This window comes from Abrus precatorius, unplaced genomic scaffold (assembly GCF_003935025.1).
Source record: "Abrus precatorius isolate BTA unplaced genomic scaffold, Abrus_2018 Scaffold8, whole genome shotgun sequence".
NCBI lineage: Eukaryota > Viridiplantae > Streptophyta > Magnoliopsida > Fabales > Fabaceae > Abrus > Abrus precatorius.
In genome coordinates, this window is record NW_020874428.1 from 38,511,135 (window position 1) to 38,537,726 (window position 26,592).

Below are 26,592 nucleotides of genomic sequence, written 5' to 3' on the forward strand. Positions count from 1 at the left end.
AAAGCAATCTTTAATCATCGAGGGCCAGTACAATCCTTCTCGAAGTAACATCCATTTCATTCTTTCTCCAGCTTGATGAGCTCCGCAGATCCCTTCATGGATTTCTGCCAGGGCAATATAAGCCTCATGTTCGCTGAGACATCGAAGTAAAGTGCCATCAACACCCCTTTTATACAATTCATCAACCACAATTATATAGTTAACTGCTCAAAATTTTGTTTTTCGATCAGTTGGAATGTTGGGGTCCTTGAGATAATTGATTAAAGGTTTCCTCCAATCTTGGTTAGTTAAGTCATTTATGTTTAAGATCTCAAGGTTTGTTGACCCTAATTTCTCCCTTATCTCTGTTAATTTTGCCAGGTTTTCACTCGAAATTCTATATTTCGAGGCAATTTGGGCTAATTCATTGGCCTCTTGATTTTTGTTTCGAGGAATATGTTCTAGAATGACTTCGTCAAATTTTTGTAATAACTTATTCACTTTTACCCAATATTCGACGAGGTTTCTACTTAAACATTTATATTCTTTGGTTAGCTGCTTTATTACTAACTCAGAGTCTCCTCGAATGATTACATTTCTTGCCCCGAAATTTAACAGTATTTCAAGTCCAGCTAATAATGCTTCGTACTCAGCTTCATTGTTTGAACAAGTTGTTTTTATCTCGAAGAGTAATTTCGTTGGGATTTCAGCTGGTGAAATTATCAGTATTCCGACTCCAATTCCATTTCTATGACTAGATCCATCGAAGTACAATTTCCATGACTTTAGACTTATAAAATCTAATTCTTTGATTGGAATCGAGTGATCAACAACGAAATCAGCAACAACTTGGCCTTTTACAGATTTTAGTGGTTTATAAATTAGAGAATACTCTGTTAAAGCCAACGCCTATTTTCCAACTCTACCGTGAAGGATAGGTTTCGACAAGAAATATTTTATTATATCATGATGTGAATAAACATGTACATCAAAAGGCCTAATATAATATTTTAATTTCTCACAAGAAAAATATAGACACAAACATAATTTCTCGATTGGACTATATCGAGATTCTGCACCTATCAACATTCGACTAAGATAATAAACAGCTCTTTCGACACCATTTTCGTCTTCTTGAGCTAGCATGCTCCCAATAGTATGTTCTGATGTCGAGATATATAACTTCAAGGGAAAACCTTTCTTTGGCGGAACCATTACTGGTGGTTTTGTCAGATATTGCTTTATCTCCTCGAAAACAGCTTGATGTTCTACCTCCCATCGAAACTCTTCTTCTTTCTTTAACTTCAATACGGGTGAGAAGATTTTAACCTTGCCAGAAAGTTTGGAAATAAATCTTCGTAGAAAATTTATTTTCCCTAGCAACGATTGCAGTTGTTTTTTAGTCGAAGGGGCTTGTGTCTCAGATATTGCTTTGGCCTTATTCTTGTCGATTTCAATTCCTTTTTGGTGAACAATAAAGCCAAGGAACTGTCCTGCAATAACACCAAAAGCAAACTTTAGAGGATTCATCTTCAAGCCATATTTTCGCATTCTTTCAAATGTTTGTCGAAGATGACCAACATGGTCACTTTTATACTTAGATTTCACAACAATATCATCGATATAAACTTGCAAAAATTTGCCTATTATGTCATGAAAAATAGTGTTCATTGCCCTTTGGTATGTAGCTCCAGCATTTTTTAATCCGAATGGCATTACTACCCATTCATAAGTTCCTAGAGCCCCAGGGCATCGAAAAGCTGTTTTCGATATATCCTCTTCAGCGATAAAAATTTGGTTATACCCTGAATATCCATCTAACAAACTTAAAATTTCATTCCCTGCTGCCGAATCTACTAACATATCGGCTATTGGCATAGGGTATTCATCTTTTGGTGTAGCAGTATTTAGATTTCAAAAATCAATGCAAACTCTAAGAGATCCATTTTTCTTAATCACAGGTACTATGTTCGAGATCCAGTCAACATACCTGACAGTACGAATAAACTTTGCTCTAAGAAGCCTTTCGATCTCTTCCTTGATTTTTGGCAAAATCTCTGGCGCAAATCTCCTAGGTGGTTGCTTTACTGGCCTCTTTTCTGGTCGAATTGGGAGTCGATGTTCGACTAATTCCCTCGAAAGGCCTGGCATTTGATCATAACCCCAGGCGAAGCAATCCTTAAATTCCCTTAGTAGCTTGATTAATTGGTCTTTCACTTCTTCTTCGACCAATTTACTGATGAAAGTTAACCTCGGCTCCTTTTCATCTCCAAGGTTCACTTCTTCTAAGGGATCTTGTGCCTCCATTTTTTGCCCTTTTCGAGCTGAATCTTCCTCGAAGCTAATTGGTGCATCATCGTAGATGCAATCAAGCCGGACATCGTTGCCTTCGGTCTCTAGAACCGATTCTTCTTGAATCACACATGTTTTGAGTTCTGTGTGCCTTTGTTCGGCTAGATAAGCCGAATTTGTCGTAATGGCCGAATATTGTGAATCGGCCTCCAATCCTTCAGCCACTTTTAGGGCCGCTTCTCTTCTTTCGGCTAGATGAACTGAACTTTCGACCATGTTGATATCTGCATGGCCTTGGATTGGGTCTACGGCCTTATGGGCCGAGATTTCTTCTATTTTTTGTGATTTTATGGCCGAACTAAATTTATCGGCCTCCGAAGTATCCCCGGCTTCGAGAGCCGTTTTTATTTTATTTTCGGCTACGTAAGCCGAAATTCGAGCCAAAAGGCTCTTTTCAAGGCTCTTCATTTTCATTCTTTTCGGCCTCCACTATTTCTTGGAAGCTGTAAAAACCCACCGAAGGGTCTAGGCGAATCTGGTGTCGAATTTCGTGAGCATTTGGCAGGAGAGGATTTCGGCCAAAATGAGGGCTGCCTATATCCTCTATACGGAGCGGCGTGGCAAAAGATTTGTCGAATGTCTTGCTATCGAGACTGCTTACATGAACTTCAGCCTTAAAATAGCTCTGATCTCCATCGACGCATTCCAGCACTCCGTTGTTATTCCAAAAACATAGTTTTTGATGCAGTGACGAAGGTACTGTCCCAACCCCATGAATCCATTCTCTCCTGAGCAATAGATTATAACTTGCCTTAGAAGCTACCACTACGAAGATAGTTGCTTGAGAAACAGATCCAACCCTCAGGTTGACGATTAGGGCCCCTTTGAAACTTGAAGATTTCCCTTCATAGTCCGTTAGTACCAAGTTGTGTGGGAGTAAATCCTCTTCAGATTTCCCAATCTTTTTCAGTAAAAAATTGGGCATAATATTGATAGCTGCCCCAGAATCCACGAGGACTTTGTTCACTCGAAATTTTTCGTCAATTCGAGCCGCAATGTATAGCGGCTTCATATGACTCTTCATTTCACGTGTCAGCTTCTCGAAAACAGCCGACGATTTAGCAAGTGAACCGTCCTCTGCCAAATAACAATAACCCCATGGGTTATTATCGGGTTCGTCATCGGCATAGAAGTCTTCTTCATCTCCTTCGCCGATTCCTTCGGCATATTCAGCAGGCAGCATGGATACAACCCCAAGTATGTCCTCGAGATCATCTTCAAAACCTGATTCGAATACATCGGTGATCAATTTATCATCCGCATCGTACTCGATTTCTGGACTTTTCATCTTCAAGTCTTTCTTCATTACTGGTGCCCTCTCTTTAGTCGTTTTGACTTCGACACTAACCGGGGTACACCGCATATTTCTGGCGGCATTTCCCTGGGCTTGTTGGACTTGATTTTGAGCTCGAATTTGGGCTTGGATTCGAGCTTGAGCTTGTGCCTGGACTTGAGCTTGAGCTTGGTCCTGGACTTGAGCTTGAGCTTGGGCCAAGGCTTGTGCTTCATGCTCAGCCTTCCTGATTCTTTGAGCTCTTCGCCACTGAGTTTTAGTCATAGGAGCCTTAAAATAGGGCTTTTTCGACTGAAAATGGCTATGGATTCTGGAACCCAGTTTGAGTGAAAAACTTGGGTTGTGAGAAAACTTGTTGTGGCATGACCGTTGAATGTGACGGTCCGCCCTTTTCGACCATCTGCAGTTTTGGTCGAATTAATGATGGGTGCAACACATTTCGAACCCATGTGTTGCTCAGAACATTTTGAGCAGGTACGAAGGTCCTGCTTTGAACAGTCTGAGGATCACGTATGGTGATAGAAGCATTCTGAGTCTGGATCCCTTTGTTCTTGGTGATCACCTGGTTGGTGGTCACCTGATAGTCTTTCTTCATCTCTGATTGCTCGAAGGCTTTGGCCGCCGCTTTATCGAAAACGGCGCTGCACCTCGGGCACAGCATGACCTCACTGTCTGCTTCCTTCTTTCGAGTTAGAAAGTCTAGCAGCGAGTCACCAGCCTTTGGGAAGATTTCAGCTTCTTCCTTCTCGAAGGCTTCGAGGGTGTCATTCAAAGAGCCTTTTCCTTCTAACTCTTCTACAGCTCGATCGAATGACCCCTGTTGTTCAGCAACATCGACCATCAGTATGTCGATAGGTTCCACGAAGTTAGCTTCTATTTGCATGGGATCAGAATCGATTTTCATCGACATTTTGGTTTTTTGCTCGAATTTTAATCGTCCTTACTTAATGGCGTCCTGAATAAGATCCTTGAAACAAACACAGTTATTAGTCCAATGTCCATAAACGTGACGAAACTTACAATATTTTGACCCTTTCTTTGTTCTAGAGTAGGGATTTTATGATCATCAGATAATATAATTTGCCCATCTTTCAATAAAATGTCAAAAATATGATCAGCTTTAGATACATCAAAGGCATAACTCTTATTAGGTCGAGTTTTGTCCTTAATTTTGAGTGGTTTTAAAGATTGGCAAACATAAGGGGGTCCTGGTTTTAATTCAGCTACATTTACCTCATTTACCCCTAAATCGACATCTTCTTCGTCGAGATCATTCTCGCTTCCTATTTCTCCTTCAGCGAGACCTATGTAAGCCACTTTGTCTTTTCGAGGAAATTTCTCTATTTTCTTAGGGACAAATTTTTCAGCCTTAAGTTGCTCGATTTGCCTCACTCTCGTCGCTAACTGCGACATGTCTCTTAACTGCTGATTAATCAATTTCTTTCTAATCGAGTACTCTAATCCGCCTATAGCCACTTGGACTAGTTCATATTCTGGAATTTGAGTAAAACATCTCGACCTCATTTGTCGAAATCTACTTAGATAATTGTCAATGGATTCATTATGTATTCTTTTTATATTAACCAAATCCATTAAGCTAACTTTCGCTTCACCACGAAAGAATTGTTCATGAAACCTTCTTTCTAATTGATTCCAATTATGAATTGAATTCGGGGGTAAGGTTGTGAACCAGGTAAAGGCCCCCTTAGTCAAAGAACTAGGAAAGTACTTTAACTTTAAATCTTCATTTCGAGCTAAATCTCCACATTCTATGGCGTATCTAGCTATATGTTCTACTGTAGATTCACCGGAATCTCCGGCAAATTTAGTGAATTTTGGGACTTTCCAGCCCCGAGGCAGTTCAGCCTGCAAAATTGCCTCAGAGAATGCTGAGACAAAGTAGGGTCTATTAGCATACCCTACGTCGAACCCATGTTGATTCAAGACTTGTTCGACTACATTGGCAATGTTTTGAGGATTCGGGTTGTTTGGATATTGAATTTGATGCCCCCTAAATTATTTTGCCTAACTTGCTCAAGTATTTCATCAGCATTCTGATTTCGAGCAATAATAAAGGGTTGATTTCCCTGGAAATCACCCTCATTTTGTCTCAGAAGGTTTTGGTCGAGATTTCGACCAATTTCTTCGAGCAAAAACTAGGGGTTGGTCTACCTGAAAATTTCCCTCATTTTGTCTCGGAAGATTTGGACCAAAATTTGGTCTATTTTGCTCGAAAATTTGACCATTTCGACCAAGATTTGTAGCATCTTGATTAGGTGTTTGGGCAACATTTTGCCCTTGCCTTATAGGGACTCGAGGTGCCCCAAAAACGTCAGCAATTCGACGCATTTGTTCAGCCAAATTTGATAGCTGGTATTAGTCATTTCCACTATGGGATTCAACACAGTGGTCATTTGATGAGTCAGCATATTGACCATCTCGTGATTGCTTTCATCCATCTGTTGCCTCATGGAATGTAAGGCAACATTCAAAACGAGCTAGTAGGAAGTGAATCCCCACTCGAAGCTCCAAACGCAACTTGCGCTTCAGGTACTCCACCAATCGTACCCATTCCCGGTGGAATAGTATGGAGTACACCCATTCCAGTGGAATGGTGTGACTCTGGGGTGACACGGTTGTCACCACAGGGTTAGAGTAGGTTGATACTCCAAAGATAGGAGGATACACACGGGAGGTAAGCCAAATGGGTGATCACCCAGCCTTGGCCTTGGGCCAGGATTTATGCTGGGATTGGTTGGCGGCATAGTAGCCATAAATTGGCTAACTACGGGAGATGACGGCGTAGGTAACGCCGTCATTGTGTGGGTTGTGCGGCAGTAGTAGTACTGCCGCTTACATCTGGGTTAGTATCACTACCATCACTTCTGGAATTGCCATTCCCAGAACTAGAATCACTATTTCTTCCTCTATTAGCCATAATACAACGTCCGTTACGTAATATCATGCAACAAAGCAAACAATCATTCAAAACACACAATATTGTCCCACTGGGCGTGCCAATTTGTTTACGGTGAAAAATGACAGTTGTAAACAAATAATCCAAAGATCAATCTGGGGACTGGATTTAGGTCCTCTTTGGGTTCTTTTAAGTGTGTCGTTAACGTGATGCTCAGATTAACGGCGTAAAAGAGTATTAAGCAAGAATAGTGAATACTAAATGTGCACAATTAAATCAAACGTAGATGTTTTACAGAAATGTAGCAAGTCGGAACTAAACAACGTACGAAGACATAAGTAACAAGAACTAAAATTAAAATGCAGAAAGGTAAATGTAGGAATGTAAAGGTGCTGGAATGTAAACGTACGACTCCTCACAACGGCGAACAACGGCCACCGTAGGTCTCCTTGTAGCTGGTGTCTGGCGCGGTGCAGGGTTTCAGCGTCTCAGAGTGTTTAGGTGCGGTGTCTGGGTGCAAAAAGTCGTCCCTTGTGAAATAATGCTTTGTAGTATTTATAGACATGAATATCACCACCGTTTTCCTCCTTTTGCGGGCACTTCTTAGTAACTGACTTCAACTGTTGATGCTCACTATCCACGATCATGCTGTTTGTTGTAACCGCTATCGCCCATGATCTCCTTTGCGTAGTGGTGAATGTTGATAACTACTGGTAACCGCTTTTGGATTTTTCAATACTCCTATCTTTCGAGTATTTCTGAGAGAAACCTAGAAAACTCTTTTAATGTTATGGCCTTGGAATAGTTTCTTCTTGACTTCTCTTTTCGAGCCATTCTGGAGTTTTGAGAGTCTGTCTGGGTCTTGTGGACTTAGAACATTTTCTTTGCTCATTTCTGTTTTTCGATCAATTTTGGAGGGACTCTTGAGCTCGACCAGATTTGTGGACTTAGAATATTTTCTGACCACTTCTTGTTTTTCGAGCAATTCTAGAGGAAATCTGGAACTCAGCCAAGTTTGTGGACTTAGAATATTTTCTTACCACTTCCTGCTTTTCGAGCAGTTTTGGGTGTCAGGTACTTGGAAACTCATCAAATATTCCTCGAAAAGCCATCAGTTTTTTGTGGACTTAGAATATTTTCCTGTTAGTCCTGTTTTTCGAGCAGCTTTTGGGTGTCAGGGACTTAAAAACTCCTAAAAACTCCTCGAAAAACCATCAGTTTTGTGGACTTGAAATATTTTCTTGCCAGTTCTATTTTTCGAGTAGTTTTTGGTGTCAGTGACTTAAAAACTCCTCAAAACTTCTCGAAAAAGCCTTTAGTTTTGTGGTCTTAGAATATTTTCTTGTCTTTCAAGTAGTTTAGAGAAAAATCAACAATGTGACAAAAATCTCTTAAAATAGCTCGAAATGTGTTCCTTTTAATTAAAACCAAAGGTCTTCCAATATTCTCTTCTGTTCAGGTTTATCTTTGGCTCCTTCTTGACCCTCAAAACTTGTTGAGATGTAGTTTCCTTCAAGATGATTTTTAACTTAGAAAATTTTCCTTATCCCAAACAACTTGTGTAATTAATATACATTTTGTTCATATTTAAATAGACAGTTATAAATAAATGTTTGTAATGTATCAAAACCATAAAAAAAATTATAAGCATTTCTCTTTGACAGCTTATTTCTCTCATGCTGCTTCTTTTTTCTATGCTTCTTACGCTTATAAATCATTTAATCACTCTCTTTAAATTTCATTCCAACATATATATATATATATTTTTATTTATATGAAATCTTTTAAACATTTTATTAAGATATTTTCACATTTCTAAGATTGATTCTCCAACTGAAATACAAGTTTAACGGGAAAATATTATTATTATAATTTATACTAAATTTGCCGATCGCGCAGCAGCGAAGGAACAATACATAAAGAAGAAAAGGTCCAGGAAACATTTGAAAAATGCAGAGAAAAGTATACACTCCAAAATTCAATGTATTATCAGCTTTTTTAATTTAAATTTCTAAAATTTAACATTATATGTAATATAAGATGTATCTAAAAATAAAAAATTATTTAAATATGATGGTATGCGAAACATCTTTCAACTGTCATAGGCTATAACACATAATTTAATTAACCCGATGAAAAGGAAGAAATTATATGACAACATAACGACAAAATACAACTTGCCGCAAGAATAATCCTGCATCCTCATGCCTCAAAATATATTTATATAGTGTTCGGGTCGCATGATGTATAAAGAAACCCGAAATGGGTAAGTGGTGGTGCACTTTGGTTTTGAATTTTCTCATTGTGCTAATAATATCATTGTTCTTGGGAGCCACAATCGAAGTTAAGCCAGTGGCTGTGAGGGGTTTTTCACTTCACACGAATTCTCGATGGATAGTGAACGAAGATGGGGAAAGGGTGAAACTGGCTTGTGTGAATTGGGTGTCCCATTTAGAAGCTATGGTGGCTGAAGGGCTAAGCAAGCAACCTATGGATGTGATTTCAAGTGCGATCAAGTCAATGGGCTTCAACTGTGTTAGGCTCACTTGGCCTATTCTTTTGGTCACCAATGACTCTCTTTCATCTCTCTCCGTTAGACACTCCTTACAGAGCCTTGGCCTCCTTGAAGCCATTGCTGGTGTCCAAACCAACAACCCCTCCATCATAGATCTTCCCCTCATCCAAGCTTTTCAGGTAAAGTTTTTGTTACCAATCCATTTTATTCATAATCAATTCGCCTTACCAATCCGTTGACTAATTTTAGTTACCTCATCGTTCTTATTTCTTTTTATTATCAATCTTATCATGATGTGATCAATGATGCTTATTCGATGGCGATGGACCATACTTATTACTAAATAATTGAATCCCTCCAACTAAGTTCCTAGATACTATTAAATTCGTCATACAAGTTTGTATTTTTTTTGTTCCGTTAGACATAATTGAATTAATGCTTTTTGTTTATTGAACTAATTAGATAATAAAAATTACTAGCGGTAAAAATATTTCTTATCTGTGAAGTTCTTTTTAATGAGAAATTTTGGATATGTGCATGACGAATTTCTATAACCATGAGTTGAGTGTAGAATAACATTTTGTGTTGTGGAGTACAGGCAGTGGTGAAAAGTCTTGGCGAGAACAATGTGATGGTGATTTTGGACAACCACGTGACGCAACCAGGGTGGTGCTGCGGTGGTACGGACGATAATGGGTTCTTCGGTGACAAATATTTCGACCCAAACCAGTGGATTTTGGGCCTCACCAAGATGGCCACTATTTTCAATGGAGTTACTAGTGTTGTGGGCATGAGCCTCAGGAATGAGCTTAGAGGGCCCAAGCAAAATGTCAACGATTGGTACATGTAACAACTACTGTTGACAAAAAAAATCATTTACAAAAACACTTTTTTTACTATAAACAAAATTTACCAAAAACAACAATTTTGAAACACTACAACTGCTTCTTTTTTCGCTCAGAAGAAATTTCTATCCCCATGTCATGGTAATCTTAAAAAATATTTTAATCAATGTTGTAGTTGCTGGTTGAATAACGTGCGTAACAAAATAAAACATTGTTTTAACATCTAATATACACATTCACTTTTTAATTTTCATTGTCTGCTGTGCTTTTTATTATTAATTTTATTTTCAGCTCCTTGTAGATAAATTGTTTACTTTTTCTTTGTTCCACCATAATCATTTTTTAAAGGGTATTCAATCATTCAATTTGATGACAAAATGTCAAAGACATGGGGAAGGATAAGTTTCTTACCAATTTAAATAGCTAATATTTTTTTAAAAAGAAATCAAGGTGAAGAACAAAACTAAACATGAATATTTTTGCAAAGAATTGAAATAATATTTTAAATCATATGAATCATGATTTTAACAATAAATCAGTTACTATTTGAAAAATAACAGTGAAAGGGGCAAAAAAAAATGAAAGTAGAGATGGATTTGTGAGGAGAGAAAAAGTAAAACAATGGCATAGTTGGAAAAAAAATATGAAAGAGGGTGTGAGAGAGAAATCATATTTGCATGATAAAATATTGTTCTAAATTGAAGGTACATGGTGAAAGGAGCAGAAGCAGTTCATGCAGCAAATCCAAATGTTCTTGTCATTCTATCTGGCCTAAATTTTGACACAGATTTGTCATTCATTAACAATCGACCCGTAAGCTTGACATTCAAGGAAAAACTAGTATTTGAAGTGCATAGGTATGGCTTCACTGATGGTCAAGCTTGGGTTAATGGGAACCCAAACCAAGTATGTGGACAAGTGGCTGGAAATATGAAGAAAACGTCTGGCTACCTAGTGGACCAAGGGTGGCCATTGTTTCTTAGTGAGTTTGGATTAGACTTGAGAGGTACCAATGTGAACGATAACAGATACCTTAATTGCATTTTGGCAGTGATAGCTGAGCTTGACTTGGATTGGGCCTTGTGGACACTTGTCGGTAGTTACTACTTTAGACAAGGGGTTACAGGAATGGAAGAGTTTTATGGACTTCTCAATTGGGATTGGAGCCAAGTTAGAAATACCACTTTCTTGAATAGAATCCGTGCCCTCCAACTTCCATTTCGAGGTATGACTATGAGCATAACCACTAATCGAGGCATTTTGTACTTTGCACTGTTAGTTGGTTGGAAAATATCATTACTAATTTAGCACTTGATAAATGCTGCCAATTAGCACATTTTATGTAATTGATCGATGTTTAAAATTTAAAACATTTATCTTGTTCTATCAAAAAAAAATATTTATCTTGTAAATTAACTACTTTAAAAACTATATTGACATTTTAAAAAAGTGATCACAAGTGTGTTGAGGAATAGTTTACTAGCATTCGTCTTTGACACTTTATCATGTTTTTGTTTGACACTGTGCAGGGCCAGGTATATCAGAAGGCAATCCATACAAATTGATATTCCATCCTTTGACGGGTCTCTGTGTCACAAGAAAGTCACAGATAGGACCACCGGTACTAATGTTGGGTCCATGCTCTTTTTCTAATGGTTGGAATTACACACCCAAGAAGACTCTATTAACAAACGATACAAACTTATGCTTACAAGCAGAGGAAAAAATGAAGCCTGCAATACTTAGCACGCTATGCTCTGGTTCCAACTCAGCATGGGAAATGATCTCAGATTCAAAAATGCACCTTTCAACTAAACTAAGCGATGGTTCCAATGTATGTTTAGATGTTGATGATAGCAACACCATTGTGACCAATGCTTGTAAATGTTTGAGCAAAGATAATACATGTGATCCTGCAAGCCAATGGTTTAAACTTACTGATAGTGGAAGGAGGACAATCTCGACAACCTCAACATTATCCATGTTAGGTTCACCGGACCTATTGTGGAAACCATTAAGCTCAATGTAAGTTGTTTTTAAGAATATCACGGTCGGTCAATATCTCTCACAATGCTGTAATCATAAAATGTATCCTTGCCTACATTTTGATTGCACGAAGTAATGCAATAAGCATATCTATGTCAGAAGTGTTTAAAAAATTCAATTTTACATGTACAATCTATATCTAATATTAAATTTAGTTTTAAGAATTTTGATCCGCGTTAAACTAGTTTTTTTATTAACTAGTGTAACTAGTAGTTTAAATTTATTTTCTAAAATTAAAATTTTTTTTATCTAAATTTATATGTATGAAGCTACTATTTTATATTTTTATTTATTAAATTTTTACGTTATATTAGTTTACAAAATTTTATTGTAACTATATTTTATTACTAATATTTTTTTATAATCTTAATTTTTATAATTAAAATTAAATATTTAAAATAATTCAAGATATTAAAATATAACAAATATTTTTAAATTAATTACTATTGTTGTTTTTATATTTATGTTTTTTTAATTTTAAAATATTATAACATAATAATTTTATTATTATTTATAATATTAATTTTTATTTTTATAGGTTTTGATTTAAACTTTCATTATAAACTCCATTTATTAAAAATAAGTTAAAAATGATAATAAATATTTTATACACTTCTATAAAATATAATATATATTAATAAATGTTGTTAAAATATTTTTAAAATACACTAATTTAATGTAATATTTTGTACAATAAATTACTTTTATTTTAAAAATAAAATTCATAAATATATTGAAAATCAGTTTTGCATTAAAAATTAAATTTAAAATTAGATTTAAAACTAATTCAACATAAACTACATTTAAAATTAGTTTCAACAAAAATCAAATTTTAAACTAATTTTAAACTAAATTTAAATTTTAAAACTATGTTTGAACTAATTAAAAAAATAAAATAAAATAGTTTAAAATTTAATTCATATAATTAATTTGTGTGATAGATAGATGATAAAAAGTAGAATATATCTAAATATTTATTACTTTAATAAAATATAAAAATAAAAATAATATTATTAATAAATTAAAATATACGTAAATATTTTTTTGACATATATTGTTAATTTCTTTTAAAGATATAATAGGTTAGAGTACCTCTTATATTCATATTTTATCTTTAATAAATGTTGATACTTAACAATATATATATATATATATATATATATATATATAATGTTATATTCTTTATTATAAATTTAATAATAATATAAAAATATTTATAATATATTTTTATTACATGTAAAAATGGTTTAACATTGATTTTAAATAAAATTTAAATTTTATTTAAACTAATTTTTAGAAAAATTAAAATAGATTGATTTATAATTTAATTCATATAATTGGATTTTAAATGGATTCATGTTAGTTTTTTAGAAATTTATTCCATGAACCTCCATAATCCATGTAAATATTGGATTCAATACATGTTGTAATAAAAAAATGTACAAGATTTATCAAAGATTGCTAGGATTTTCATCTTAGAAGCCCTGAATGTTGCCCAACACCAAAATAAAAAATGTAGCACAGAAAATCTTATTTAGGAGGTGATGAAGACTGCTGGATAAAATGATTAGTGTGCATGAGATTTTCATGAATTCAATACCGCAATATTATATATAATTATTTTTATGTGTTTTTGTAACAGATTAAATATTCAGGGACGAATTAGGAAAAAAATTAGAAATTAATTGTCAAAAACCATTATAACTGTCATATGTTAGCGCAGGTTGTTAGAATGGGAGGAAATAGGTGGTTGATTACAATCTTATATAAGTCCCTTTTGTACACCTATTAAAGGATATGAATACAAGTATGAATTTTAGTTCCTCGTAAACTTGTCAAGTTGAGAGTGAGTGTGAGTTGGAGTTATTACGTTTTAAACTTCAACAATTGGTATCAGAGAGTCTGGAAACGATGGTGACAGTGAAAGAACTTGAAACGCGCATCGACTCGATGGAGAAAACAATGACAGATTCGCAAGATACAACACAGCGGAGTCTTGAAGCATTGCAGAAATCAATAGAAGGATTAATATCATCAGTGGCAGCGCTCCATTATGGCAAGAAACAGACACCGGAAAATGATACTCATAGTGAAACTCCAGAATCTTCTACATCTATTCTTGATAGAGCTCAGCTCCAGTTTCCTTCGTTTAATGGCAATAATTTCAGAGAATGGCAAGCTAAGGCCGAACAATTCTTTGAACTTGAAGGCACGCCTGAAGATCAAAGAGGGCGTCTATTGTTACTTTCAATGGATGGCAAAGCATTTTCCTGGCAAAGACATTACATTCAAGACCCAAATTTCAAAACAAAACCATGGCGACAGATTTTACAAGATGCTGGAAACAGATTCGACGATGGTACCTTTGATGATCCGGTGGCAGAATTGGCAAGATTAAAGCAAGATGGTGCATTGATTGAATATATTGAAAATTTTGATAACCTCTTGGCACGTGTGGTTATTTCAAAGGAAATAACACTTAGCTTCTTTCTTTCGGGATTGAAACCTGCATTAGAGAAATCTGTACGCGTCCATAAACCAGCAACAATTCAAGAGGCAATCCGGTTGGCTCGCTTGCAAGACGGGATTCTCCTAGATATCACCAAGAAACTGGGTATGGAAAGGAACACCAATGCTGATTTCTAGACCAGATACTCAAGAACTTGGTATAACACAAATCAAAATCAAAGAAGTCAACCTATTACTAGTTTACAACAAAATCACACATCGACTTCCTCCAATTCAGCACCTACCGTGGAATCCAAGGCAGCCAATACAACACCAATTTCCAGAAAAGAGGTTAGTGAAAGAATTGCTCAGGGTCTATGTCGTTTTTGTGGTGATAAATGGGATAGGAATCATAAACAAAGGTGTAAAGTCTGGGGTAGGTTGAATGCCATTTTTGCTGCGCAAGAACAAATTGAGATTGATAATGATGATGTTGCTGATCAAGATGTAGACACTGAAATAATTGAGCATTGCCTGGAGTTAGCAGATAATACCAATGTGCATATTTCCTTAAATGCATTACAAGGAATTGTTGGGGGAAATACACTACAATTAAAGGGAATTATAAAGAAGCAGGAAGTGCCATTCTTGATGGATACAGGGAGCACTCACAACTTCATTAGTGACAGATGGGTGAAGACATTAGGCCTCAAAACCAGTTTCATAAGGGACTTTCCGGTGATGGTGGCTTCAGATAAGCAATTAGTCATCACTAAGCGCTGTTCTCAGGTTTCATGGAGGTTCAATGCTCACCACTTTGCAGCAGATTTCCTGGTATTACCTAGTAGCAGTTTTGGAATTATCTTGGGCATGCAATGGTTTCAGACATTGGGTGAAATTTGTTGGAACTGTGCTCAATTGACAATGAAATTCCAGCATCAAGGACAACTAGTATGTTTAAATGGTGAACCACAACAAGTAGCAATTTCTCCAACTTCAGGGACATTGAAAACAATCCAGGGCCAGACAATGTTACTGGCTATACAAGGGTCTGCATTCTTTAATCTACCTACACCTGAGAATGAAGCACTATTATCTCAAAGTCAAAATGAGGAACTTCAAAAACTAATGGAACAGTATCACCACCTTTTCAAGGAGCCAACCGAGCTTCCTCCTAAGCGACGATATGACCACAAAATAATCCTCACAAGTAATTCACCTGTTTGTTTGAAGCCTTACAGGTACCCACACAATCAAAAGGAGGAGATCGAGAGACAAGTTAAGGGATTACTCTCCACAGGATTCATTAGGGACAGTGCAAGCAACTATGCATCTCCTTTGGTTTTAGTGAAGAAGAAGGATGGCTCTTGGAGGTGCTGTACGGACTTTAGAAAACTAAATGCCATCACTGTCAAAAACAAGTTTCCTATGCCTTTAATAGAGGATCTCTTGGATGAGCTACATGGTGCAAGCTATTTCACCAAACTTGACTTGAGGAGTGGATATAATCAAGTCAGAATGGCTGAGGAGGACATTTCTAAAACAGCATTTAGAACTCATAGTGGACACTATGAGTGGGTGGTGTTACCTTTTGGCTTAAGCAATGCTCCAACTACTTTTCAGAACTTGATGAATGACATATTCAGAGAATACTTGAGAAAATTCATCCTAGTTTTCTTTGATGACATTCTAGTTTACACAAAGACTTGGGAGGACCATCTACGATGTTTAGAGATCACGTTGGAGATTTTACAGCACAATTGCCTAGCATTGAATTTTAAAAAATGCAGTTTTGGAAAAAGGAAGATTGATTATTTAGGCCATCTTATTTCCTCCAAAGGAGTGGAACCTGATCTTCAGAAAATTACGGCTGTACAGCAATGGACCAGACCTACATCTTTAAAGGAATTACGAGGGTTTCTTGGCCTGTCCGGCTACTATAGAAGATTTATCTATAATTATGGAAAAATAGCTGCACCATTAACAAAATTTCTACAAAAAGACACTAAGTTCAAATGGAATGAGGAAGCTGAGGAATCATTCAACAAGCTCAAACAAGCCTTAACTACAGCACCTGTGTTATCCTTACCCGATTTCAGTCAACCTTTCACATTGGAGACTGATGCCTCCGGTATAGGTATAGGGGCAGTCTTGTTACAAAAAGGACACCCTATAGCTTATATAAGTAAAGCCATGGGACCAAAATATCACAACTTGTCAGCCTACGAAAAGGAGTTCTATGCCATTCTGTTTGCAGTAAAGAAATGGCAACATTATTTTTTAGACCAACATTTCATCATCAAAACTGACCAAAAAGCTCTCAAACACCTGTTGGAACAGCCACCGACAACTTTGATGCAGAATTGGGGATTGGAAAAACTTATGGGCTTAGACTTCAGCATTGAATATAAAAAAGGCAAAGAAAATATTGTAGCTGATGTCTTGTCAAGGAATAGAAGTAAAGCCTGTTTAGCAGCAATTCTGGTCATACAATCTCAATTACTGCAAGAGGTGAAAGAGTCATGGCAGGCAGACCATAAGATACAGAAGATTATTGACAGAATTAGATTAACTCAACAACCTTACAAACATTACACATATGATGGAGACTTCTTCAGACGGAAAGGAAAATTGGTAGTTGGCAATGCACCTGAGTTACGGAAGAAAATTCTGCAACATTTTCACAATTCACCAGTCGGAGGTCATTCAGGAAGTGAAATTACTTACAGAAGAATTAAAGAACAATTCCATTGGAAAGGGTTACAGAAAGAGGTCAAGATGTGGGTTCAACAATGCATGACTTGCCAACAAAACAAACCCATGCAGCAGCTGCCAGCAGGTCTACTACAACCACTCCCTATACCTGATCAAGCATGGAAGTCCATCTCAATGGATTTCATCGTTGGCCTACCAAAATCCAATGGTATGACTGTCATCCTTGTGGTCATTGATAGATTAACCAAATATGCTCATTTCATGTCCCTATCTCATCCATTTGGAGCTGCCAAGGTAGCTGAGATCTTTATAGATAATGTGGTGAAATTACATGGATGGACAAATGAGATAATTTCTGATCGGGATACTATATTTATGAGTAAATTCTGGAATGAGCTCATGAAATTACATGGAGTGAAGCTTTTAAAATCAACAGCTTTCCATCCCCAAACAGATGGACAAACTGAGGCTTTGAATAAATCTTTGGAAGCATATTTAAGGTGTGTGACAGGAGACATGCCTCAGAAATGGGTGACCTTCTTGTCCTTGGCTGAACTTTGGTATAATACCAAGTTCCATTTAGCAACTAGGATGACACCATTTGAAGCTTTATACGATTATCCTCCTGCTAGTCCAAATGTGGTGATAAAGGACGACTCCATGGTGGAAGCTGTGACTTATACGATAAAAACAAGAGAACAGATCAGACAGTTGCTGCACATCAATTTATGGAAGGCACAGGACAGAATGAAGAAATTTGCAGATCAGAAACGAATTGACAAGGAATTCTAGAAGGGAGATTTGGTATACTTAAAGATCCAACCCTTTAGACAACACACATTGGCCAACACTCCTTTCCACAAACTTGCTGCACGTTACTATGGCCCATTTCAGATTCTAGAAAGAATTGGGAAAGTAGCTTACAAATTGGAACTACCACAAGGAACAAAGATTCATGATGTTTTCCATGTGTCTTTATTAAAGAAACACCATGGACAACATTTGGTTTCACCTCAGCTGCCAGTATTCAATGCAAATGGCGAGTATCAGGCACAACCGTTGGCAGTCTTGGACAGAAGAATGAAAAAGAAAGGGCATAAAGCGGTTACGGAGGTCTTAATACAATGGAAGGACACGACTCCAAAGGATGCTGAATGGAGAGAATTATTTAGCATGAAGCGGCAATTTCCAGAGTTCAATTGGCATTATTAGTCATAGGACTTGCGGACAAGTCCTATTTTGAAGGGGGGACAATTGTAACAGATTAAATATTCAGGGACGAATTAGGAAAAAAATTAGAAATTAATTGTCAAAAACCATTATAACTGTCATATGTTAGCGCAGGTTGTTAGAATGGGAGGAAATAGGTGGTTGATTACAATCTTATATAAGTCCCTTTTGTACACCCATTAAAGGATATGAATACAAGTATGAATTTTAGTTCCTCGTAAACTTGTCAAGTTGAGAGTGAGTGTGAGTTGGAGTTATTACGTTTTAAACTTCAACAGTTTTTTAAATTACATACACGTTAAAAATATTTTATAAAATAAAAAAAATGCTCACTTTAAATGTAAATTTTTTTTTCTTTCACAGAATCATAGATGACAATAGATTTTTTATGATCCAAAATTTCTACAGTTTTAGAGGAAGCTATAGCCTGCAATTTAAATTACTTAAGCAAAATTGACAAAAAGTGATTTTTGCTTAAGCCAACAAAATTTGCTTAAGCAAAAACTTAATTTAATTTATAATCATTCTTATTATTCTCAACAATTAAACTTAATTGCAAATAGTTTTATCTCACTAATTTTTAGCTCAAGTAGCACACTCACTAATACATTTAAAATATTTGGTAGAATGATATATGTAAGGATTTTTAATAACTAGGTAATCATTGATAAAAAATAAAAGTTTATCTAATGTACTATTTGTTCTAAATATTTGTGAGATATGAATCAAGTTAAATTGTTGAGAATAATAATAAAGATTATATGAATAATAATTTTGAGAAATAGTTACATTATTATATATTTTGAAATATTTAAGTTTTTGTGGTATGAGTGGTGACATAATCTTGTATAAATATTTTTCAATTTTTTGTGGTTTAAAGAGAAAAAAAATTATAATTTTGACTTAAATAAATTTTTTGACTTAAATAAAAATTATTTTTTTTACTAAATTCACCTAAGTAAATTTTGTTGGCTTAAAGATTATTTTTTTGTCAAATAAATTTTATTTTACTTAAACAAATTTAAAACGCTTTGGTTCGGCTGTTAAAATTCCTGCAAGATGTTATCAGTCAATGTCAAAGTGATTGTAAAGAATGGCCAATAGTTGGAATTATTTACGTACTTTTAACACAGTAATGATTCTTTCGCATCATAAAAGTTGGAAAAAAATTATACCTTTCTTGCAGTAACTCGTGGCTTGTGATTCGTCTTTATGAATTTATTTTACTTTGTTTTGGTCAACAAATATTTTATTCTACTTTGTGTTGATAATATTTGCAACGTGTTAGGTAAGAAGTGCATATGGTAAAACTACATTGGCATAGATTAGGTACACGTTTGTTTTATTCCCAATATCACATTTTTACCTTGACATGTTTTAATTTAAAATTTATATTTAAGAATAATTCTTACGTACATCTCAATTAAATTTATCTAACTTTAAAGGTAATAAACCCTAAGACGTTACCAATGTTAAAGTTATTAATTTAGTACCATAAAAATTTAAGACACACCTATATTATTTCTTTTTTCAGGAAAGAAAAGGAGGTTCATTCTCGTGATAATTTTAATTTTAGTTTTTAATAGCAGCAAGGAAAGAATGATTGTTGATTCAAACGCTTCCAAAGGTGTGAGATAGTACAAAACAAAGAGAAATAAAATGCGTTTGAAAACACAAGTATGCTAGCTTTAAAATAGAAGTGATAATTTAATTTATTTACTAACTCTAAATACACTTATGTATAAATTTATCTAATTGTAAAAGTAACATTTAATAAATTAACTTAAATCATTATTTATTATTAAATAGATAACAAACTATATAATATATTATTATATAATTCATTGGTCAATTAAAAAAGTGAAAAAGAAAGGCGTACGTAACTGATGAAAGGTATAAAGTGGAGAAATCCTTTATCCAATATGGGAATCTCTGCTTTGTTACTTTAAGCGGTTTGAACCCAAATAGAAGCAAGGTAGAGATTCAACAGAACTTGGCATGAATGAGTATATAAGATGTAGCAGTCTAGATCGACTACCACTAACCAAACCTAAACAAACATTATCTGTTGAAGAAAATGGCAATGGTGCCACGGAAGATGAAGATGCAGACAAGGGCTATTCGCCATATATTTTCAGCATTAGATGACACAACAATGACCAAACATATTCGTGCCACTCATTCTCCTGTTGGCGGACACAGTAACGTTAGACCTCTTCTTAATCTCGTTCATGACATTTTTCGCCGTGCTGTTCAGGTATAGCTTCACTCCTCCTCCAATCATTTGCATTATGCTTCTTAATATAATTTAAACAAACCCACGCTAATTAACTTGGTTTCTTAAAATGTGGTCGTTTAATTTAACCATGGACAACAGGCACAATCGGTTGCCACGATGGACAGTGCCCACCTATCGGACTTGACTGACATGCTAGATATCTCGTACCAAACAATCAACAAAATTTCATGCGAGGTAACCTTTGAAAATAAATCCTCTCATGTCAATTTTAACACAACCTTACTATGAGAAAGTCTTTTTTCTTTTCCTCAATAAATCTATAGCTTTAAAGATGCTATAACCATCTAAAAAGAAAATATTTACTACACTTTATTATTTAACATGAGTCTTTAAGGTTGATGTTAATATCTTTCATTAATATTTATTACTATAATGTTGATAAGTCCTTACAAAATTAACTCCTAGTTTTTGGAGGGTGAACATGTTAATGTTTTGATGCTTGTGTCAGATATGTTGCAAGTGTTTGGGTGGTGGAGATGCCCATTCCACAACCATGGGAATACTGGGCACGCTCTCAAGCTATTCATGGGATGCCAAGGTGGTGATAGCATTAGCAGCATTTGCATCCAACTTCGGGGAGTTTTGGCTGGTGGCTCAGCTTTATGCCACCAACCATCTTGCCAAGTCGGTTGCCCTGTTGAAGCACATTCATGAAACACTGGAAAAAGTGGATGATTTGGGACCAAAATTTGAAACAGTCAACAACCTTCTTAAGGCAATAATGGAAGTAACCAATTGCATTGTTCAGTTCCATGAGCTTCCTTCTCAGTACATTGACCCTGATGCACCAGAGACTTTGACTGCCTCCACTCTTATTCCTGGTGCTGTCTATTGGACCATTCGGAGTGTTGTGGCCTGTGCATCGCATATTTTGGGCATAACTGGCGAGGGTCAGGGGTACGATGCCTCCATTCTTCGTCACAAATATTAACAATCACTAATAAACTCAGTCAGTCCCCGGAATTATTAATATTATTAAATTTTATTCATGAAATTATAAAAATATTATTTTAGTTGATGAAATCAAATATAAGTCATTTTCAGGGATTGATTTGATATATTTATTCAATAAATATCACAACTTTCCTTAGTAATTTCTTTTTTTATATATATATACCAAAAGAAATCATATTTTTTGTTTAAAATGGTGTTGATGATTTGGTAAACAAACTATAAATCGGACTTGTTTATTATTATTATTAACTTTATTGGGTTGATTTTAGATATATAACATTAACAACAGAGAGTTGGGAGGTTTCCAGTTTGGCCCATAAACTTGTTAACATAAGTAGTCACCTTCGAAAGCAACTCGCACTTTGTCATCAGCATTTAGGTAAGGCAATCTAATTACTCGGTTACTTAATATATGAAGATGGGGGAAGAAGCATTGTCTGGCTTCTGTTTGTGTAAAATGTCTCTAATCTCTATGCCTGGGAATGTCATGATGCAGATGACAACAAACAGAGAGAAGCATTTGAATCACTTCGGGTCCTTTTTGAGACATCCCACCGGGATAACTTGAAGGTTCTCAAAGCTTTGATTTGCAGCAAAGATGATCTTTTGCCACTGTTTGATGGTTCTACAAAGCAAAGGGTTAACCCAAAATCTGTTCTTTCTTCCTCTAACTCTTAATATTTATGCATATGTGATCATATACGGTCATTAGTTAGATTTTTAGTGAAGACTTACTAGGATTGATATAAATGCAATCTTACAACATCAATTTGAATTAACTAAGCAATGATTCACAATCATATTTCTAGTTTGATGAAATTAGTAAGTGATTCAATCAGGGAATAATGTTATTTACACATGGTATTCCTGTTCTCACCTTCAGCATGTTGTCTTCAGGTTAGCATTGAGGCGTTAAGGAAGAAAATTGTATTACTCTACATGTCAGACCCCAATAATGTCTCTGAGCAAGAGCTTGTGATTCTTGAGCAAATGTATCTAGAGTCACGTCCGGATTCAACCAGGTTTGAGAGTCAATACGAACTCGTTTGGATTCCAGTTGTGGATAAGGCAATCCCATGGACTGAAGTGAAACCAAAGTTTGAGAAGTTGCAATCAATGATGTCATGGTACTCTCTTTATGACCCTTCGCTTTTGGAGCCAGCAACCATCAGGTACATTAAAGAAGTATGGCTTTTCCAAAAGAAGCCTGTTCTCGTAGTGCTGGATCCGCTAGGGAAGGTTGTGAACCTGAATGCAATAAATATGATGTGGATTTGGGGAAGCTCGGCATATCCTTTCTCAAGCTCAAGGGAAGAAGCACTGTGGAATGAGGAGACCTGGGGAATAGAACTATTGGCAGATACACTTGATCTATCACTCTTGGATTGGGTTAGTCATCAATCCTTTATATATATATATATATATATATATATATATGCATCTATGGTTTGCAAAGTAGTACTATAATGTTGACCAACTTAAGGAATGAATACGGAAAGATCACATAGAAAGCAACACTAAAATTGGAATGGATACTCTGATTATTCACAGGCCCTGCAGTGTGAGATTTATCTGACTTCCCGTGTATATACTATGCAGTAGTAGTTTTCAATCTAAATAGAAATGGTAGTTAAGATATCATATAAGAAATGAAAACACTAGTAAAATAGTTAAAAGTTAAAGATTCCCTTTATTTGATCTAATGACTCTCTCAGATATTCAATGACATCCAGCTATATCATGTATCATGTTCGAACTGAAAATTATATGTTCATGCATGAATGGTATTCTTCAAATTTTACAATGACATATTTGTCAATCTTATACAAACACACATCAAATAAAATTGAAGACAAATTTGAAGTATATTTAAACAAATTCTATGTTTAATTTAATGACTAATTTGCTACCTTATTTTAAAAGTGTCTATCATCCATATTCATGTGTTTATTGTCATTCTTATTTTTTAAAAAGAAATAAGTACCTTAATTATTAATTTGATCAACAACAAAAAAATGGACAAGAATTAGTAACAATTAACATCTTGGAGTGAGAATAGAAATACAGATACATGAGTGGACGAATTTGAGATTAGCGTATCAATCTAATTGGTTCAGGTATCAGAAGGAAAATACATATGCTTGTACGGAGGGGGCGATATGGAGTGGATCCGCAAATTCACAAGAACATCACATTCAATGGCAGGAGCTCTGCAACTACCAGTAGAGATTATCTATGTGGGCAAAAGCAATCCAGGGGAGAAAGTTGGAAAAATCATTAAGGCAATACAAGAAGAAAGACTTAGCAACGTACTTCCTGACCTCGCCTTAATTTGGTTCTTCTGGGTTAGGCTGGAGAGCATGTGGCACTCCAAACTAAAACAGAGCAAAACAGTATTGAATGACCACATAATGCATGAAATCACGAGAATCCTTAGCTACGATAGCAGTGATCAAGGGTGGGCTGTGATCAGCCACGGCACAGAAAAGATGGCACAGGGAAAAGGAGAGGCATTTCTAAGGTGCCTTTATGAATATGACCAGTGGAAGGAACCAGCAAAAGAAAAAGGGGTTTTGCAAGCAATGGATGATTATATACAAGGACTCCAAACACCACACCACTGCAATCGCTTGATTCTCCCAGGAATAGACGGCAGCACCCCAGACAAAGTGGTCTGCGCTGAATGTAGCCGTCCAATGGAGAAGTTTTATATGTACCGTTGCTGCAACGAGTGAGACCATACTTGGTGCAATCCAAAGTATTGAGGATTGTCATTTAATCAAGTCGTAGGCTTAATCTAACAATCAATCATTGGTAGTAACGTGTAATTTTAATTTTCAAAAAGTAATATGACAGTTCAAGTGGTAATATGTTTATATTGATATTGATTGTAAAGTCTTTCTATATTGAATTTCTTTAAGTTCTATCTCTCTTACTTTCTGTGACATCCATGTCTGGGAACAGAAATTGTAGACAAAAAATGGTAGCATAGTTTTTTTTCATTGAAAAATATTGTACAACAATAATTATACATTGAGAAATTAAAACATCATTGAGGAGAGGATTTAGTGGCTGCGGAGACAGAGTTCCAAATCTGAGCAACAGGGGAAAGAATATGAGGCACGAGAGCCCCAATTCCTTTGAGAGTAGCGCCAGAAACAAGACCAATGGCAAAAGTCTCAACATAACCAGGCTTGGAATCAAGCTTCATGTCAAGAACAGTGAGTCTATTATTGACTGCGTCAACTTTTCTAGAAGACTCGGTTAATAGCTTGTCTTTTTTACCTCTTCCAGAGGATATCACTCCAAACAGCGCCTTTTGAAGATCTTCGATGACCTTCATCGAAGCTTCTTGCGAGTCCATACCCTGGGACTCGTAGTGCGATATCAACTCTTTCGCCGTTGGAAGCTTCCTTTTCTGCGATGGTTTAGGCACAGGGTTGGGTATTGTCACTTTAGGCAGTTCCATTTCGACCAAATTTCACTTAACTGCAGGTCAATAACATGGCATTAGGTTTTATTAAAAATCAACAATTCCTGTTACTGAATTTTAATTAATATCATTGTTCGTTTATTTAATCCTTTTATGGTGCATAAATTGAACTTGAAAATAGAACTATGAAATTAATTGTACCAGGAGACAGGTAGCGTAGTGTAACTTAGAGAAGATTACACCATGCTGTTTAAAACTGGTTATTCGAGATGAATTTATTTATATATGCTTCGGAAACATGAACATTCCCCACTGGAAATAATAAGGGAGAGCTCACCAGAAGAAGCAACCATTCAAAAACTAAATTGAAAAAAAAAAAAAACTATGGAAGGAATGGCACAACGCGACCATTGAACAGACTACGATGGTAATAATGCGTAGGTGTTATATAAAAGAGGTCGACATTGAAATAATTATACGCTTCCGTTGACGCGTCCTTCGGCATTTTCAACTGACGAAGAACGCAACGCCTATCGAAAGCGAAAATTGCAAAACAGATTGTTGAAGAAAATAGGAGTAACGATTGAAGGGAAAGACATACTTGAAATTCCAAGCGCCTTCGAAACAGAGACTCGGATGAACCTCCCCCTGGCCCAGCGGCGCTAGGGTTTATCCCGTTATCGGACTTACTAGGGGCTTTGCCTCTGCTTTTATAAATGAAACAGATAAGCAAATGGGCTTTTTTTCTTTTGGGTCCATCGAAATGGGCTTTAAAAGAAATAAAATCATATTAACACTATTCTTTAAGAAATTCTAACCACGTTGACAAAAAAAATAACAAACCCTTGCTTGACCAACAGATTTACACACAACGAGCAATAAAATATGAGTAATCAATCCTCTCTTGTTTGAAAAAAAAAAAAAAAGAGACTGACTAAAAATAATTGAGGTCGAATTTTTTTATTTGTATATTATTTTATGAGAAAATACTCTCTAAGTTTTATAAATGAATGTTAATAATTTATTTATTAAACAAGAAAAAAAAATGATAGTAGTGGTAGTAGTACATTTAAAATAACTGATAATATAAAGATAACATTACTAATTTTGTAAACAAATCTTTTGGATGAGAAAAAAATTTAATTTAAACTTATTTATGAACTTATAAAATACAATAAATAGAGAATAATGCAGTTGAAATATGAATAAACTACACGCATAAGACGACAAAATAAATGTTTAAATTAGTCAAAACCGGCACGAGAAGTCTTAATAAGCAAGTATGTGAAAAGAAAAAAAAGCTACAACCATTCTTTCTCAATAAATAGAATTTCAAAGCTAGCAATAGTATTGCTTTCTGAACTATAATAATAGCAAGTTAGGGCGGAGGTTATGTGTGCAGTGTTTAGACTTAAATTTAAGAGATTCACTTTTCTAAAATATGTATAAACAAAATTAAAGTAAAAGTATTTAATATGTCCTTATATATATTGTTAATTCATTAACGTGAGCTTTACATAGTAACACCTTCCCTTAGATTTAATTAATTTTGAATTAGTTGAAAC

General features: G+C 35.5%; 3 protein-coding genes and 1 non-coding gene across 4 annotated transcripts; 2 read left to right on the forward strand and 2 right to left on the reverse strand.

Moving 5' to 3' along the window:
• Window positions 1-8,804: 8,804 nt before the first annotated feature.
• LOC113874857 (glycosyl hydrolase 5 family protein-like) lies at window positions 8,805-11,931 on the forward strand. The gene is made up of 4 exons (XM_027513069.1): window positions 8,805-9,236; window positions 9,656-9,903; window positions 10,607-11,127; window positions 11,432-11,931. Exons 1-4 carry the CDS (start codon window positions 8,805-8,807, stop codon window positions 11,929-11,931), a joined length of 1,701 nt encoding a protein of 566 aa, XP_027368870.1.
• An 8,468-nt stretch (window positions 11,932-20,399) lies between these two features.
• LOC113847893 (protein SIEVE ELEMENT OCCLUSION B-like) lies at window positions 20,400-24,329 on the forward strand. Its single transcript, XM_027477213.1, is given in 7 exon segments — window positions 20,400-20,600; window positions 20,664-20,814; window positions 21,089-21,537; window positions 21,864-21,973; window positions 22,091-22,233; window positions 22,492-22,983; window positions 23,712-24,329. Coding segments are annotated over 7 exon segments (2,145 nt in total). The 5' UTR covers window positions 20,400-20,418.
• A 301-nt stretch (window positions 24,330-24,630) lies between these two features.
• LOC113848077 lies at window positions 24,631-25,701 on the reverse strand. Its single transcript, XM_027477457.1, has 2 exons — window positions 25,629-25,701; window positions 24,631-25,083 (listed from the first exon to the last, which is right to left on the reverse strand). Exon 2 carries the CDS (start codon window positions 25,061-25,063, stop codon window positions 24,644-24,646), a length of 420 nt encoding a protein of 139 aa, XP_027333258.1. The 5' UTR covers window positions 25,064-25,083; window positions 25,629-25,701; the 3' UTR covers window positions 24,631-24,643.
• LOC113848693 lies at window positions 25,221-25,377 on the reverse strand. Its single transcript, XR_003501956.1, has one exon. It is a non-coding gene; the product is annotated as a small nucleolar RNA snoR137 (small nucleolar RNA).
• Window positions 25,702-26,592: the final 891 nt, after the last annotated feature.

What these genes read in the sequence shown, in the direction of transcription:
- LOC113874857 (XM_027513069.1), top strand. Translation starts at nt 8,805, where the DNA reads ATGGGTAAGTGGTGGTGCACTTTGGTTTTGAATTTTCTCATTGTGCTA. An exon ending in CCCTCATCCAAGCTTTTCAG is followed by an intron (nt 9,237 to 9,655) that starts GTAAAGTTTTTG and finishes TGTGGAGTACAG; the next exon opens with GCAGTGGTGAAAAGTCTTGG. An exon ending in CCTCCAACTTCCATTTCGAG is followed by an intron (nt 11,128 to 11,431) that starts GTATGACTATGA and finishes GACACTGTGCAG; the next exon opens with GGCCAGGTATATCAGAAGGC.
- LOC113848077 (XM_027477457.1), bottom strand. Translation starts at nt 25,063, where the DNA reads ATGGAACTGCCTAAAGTGACAATACCCAACCCTGTGCCTAAACCATCG.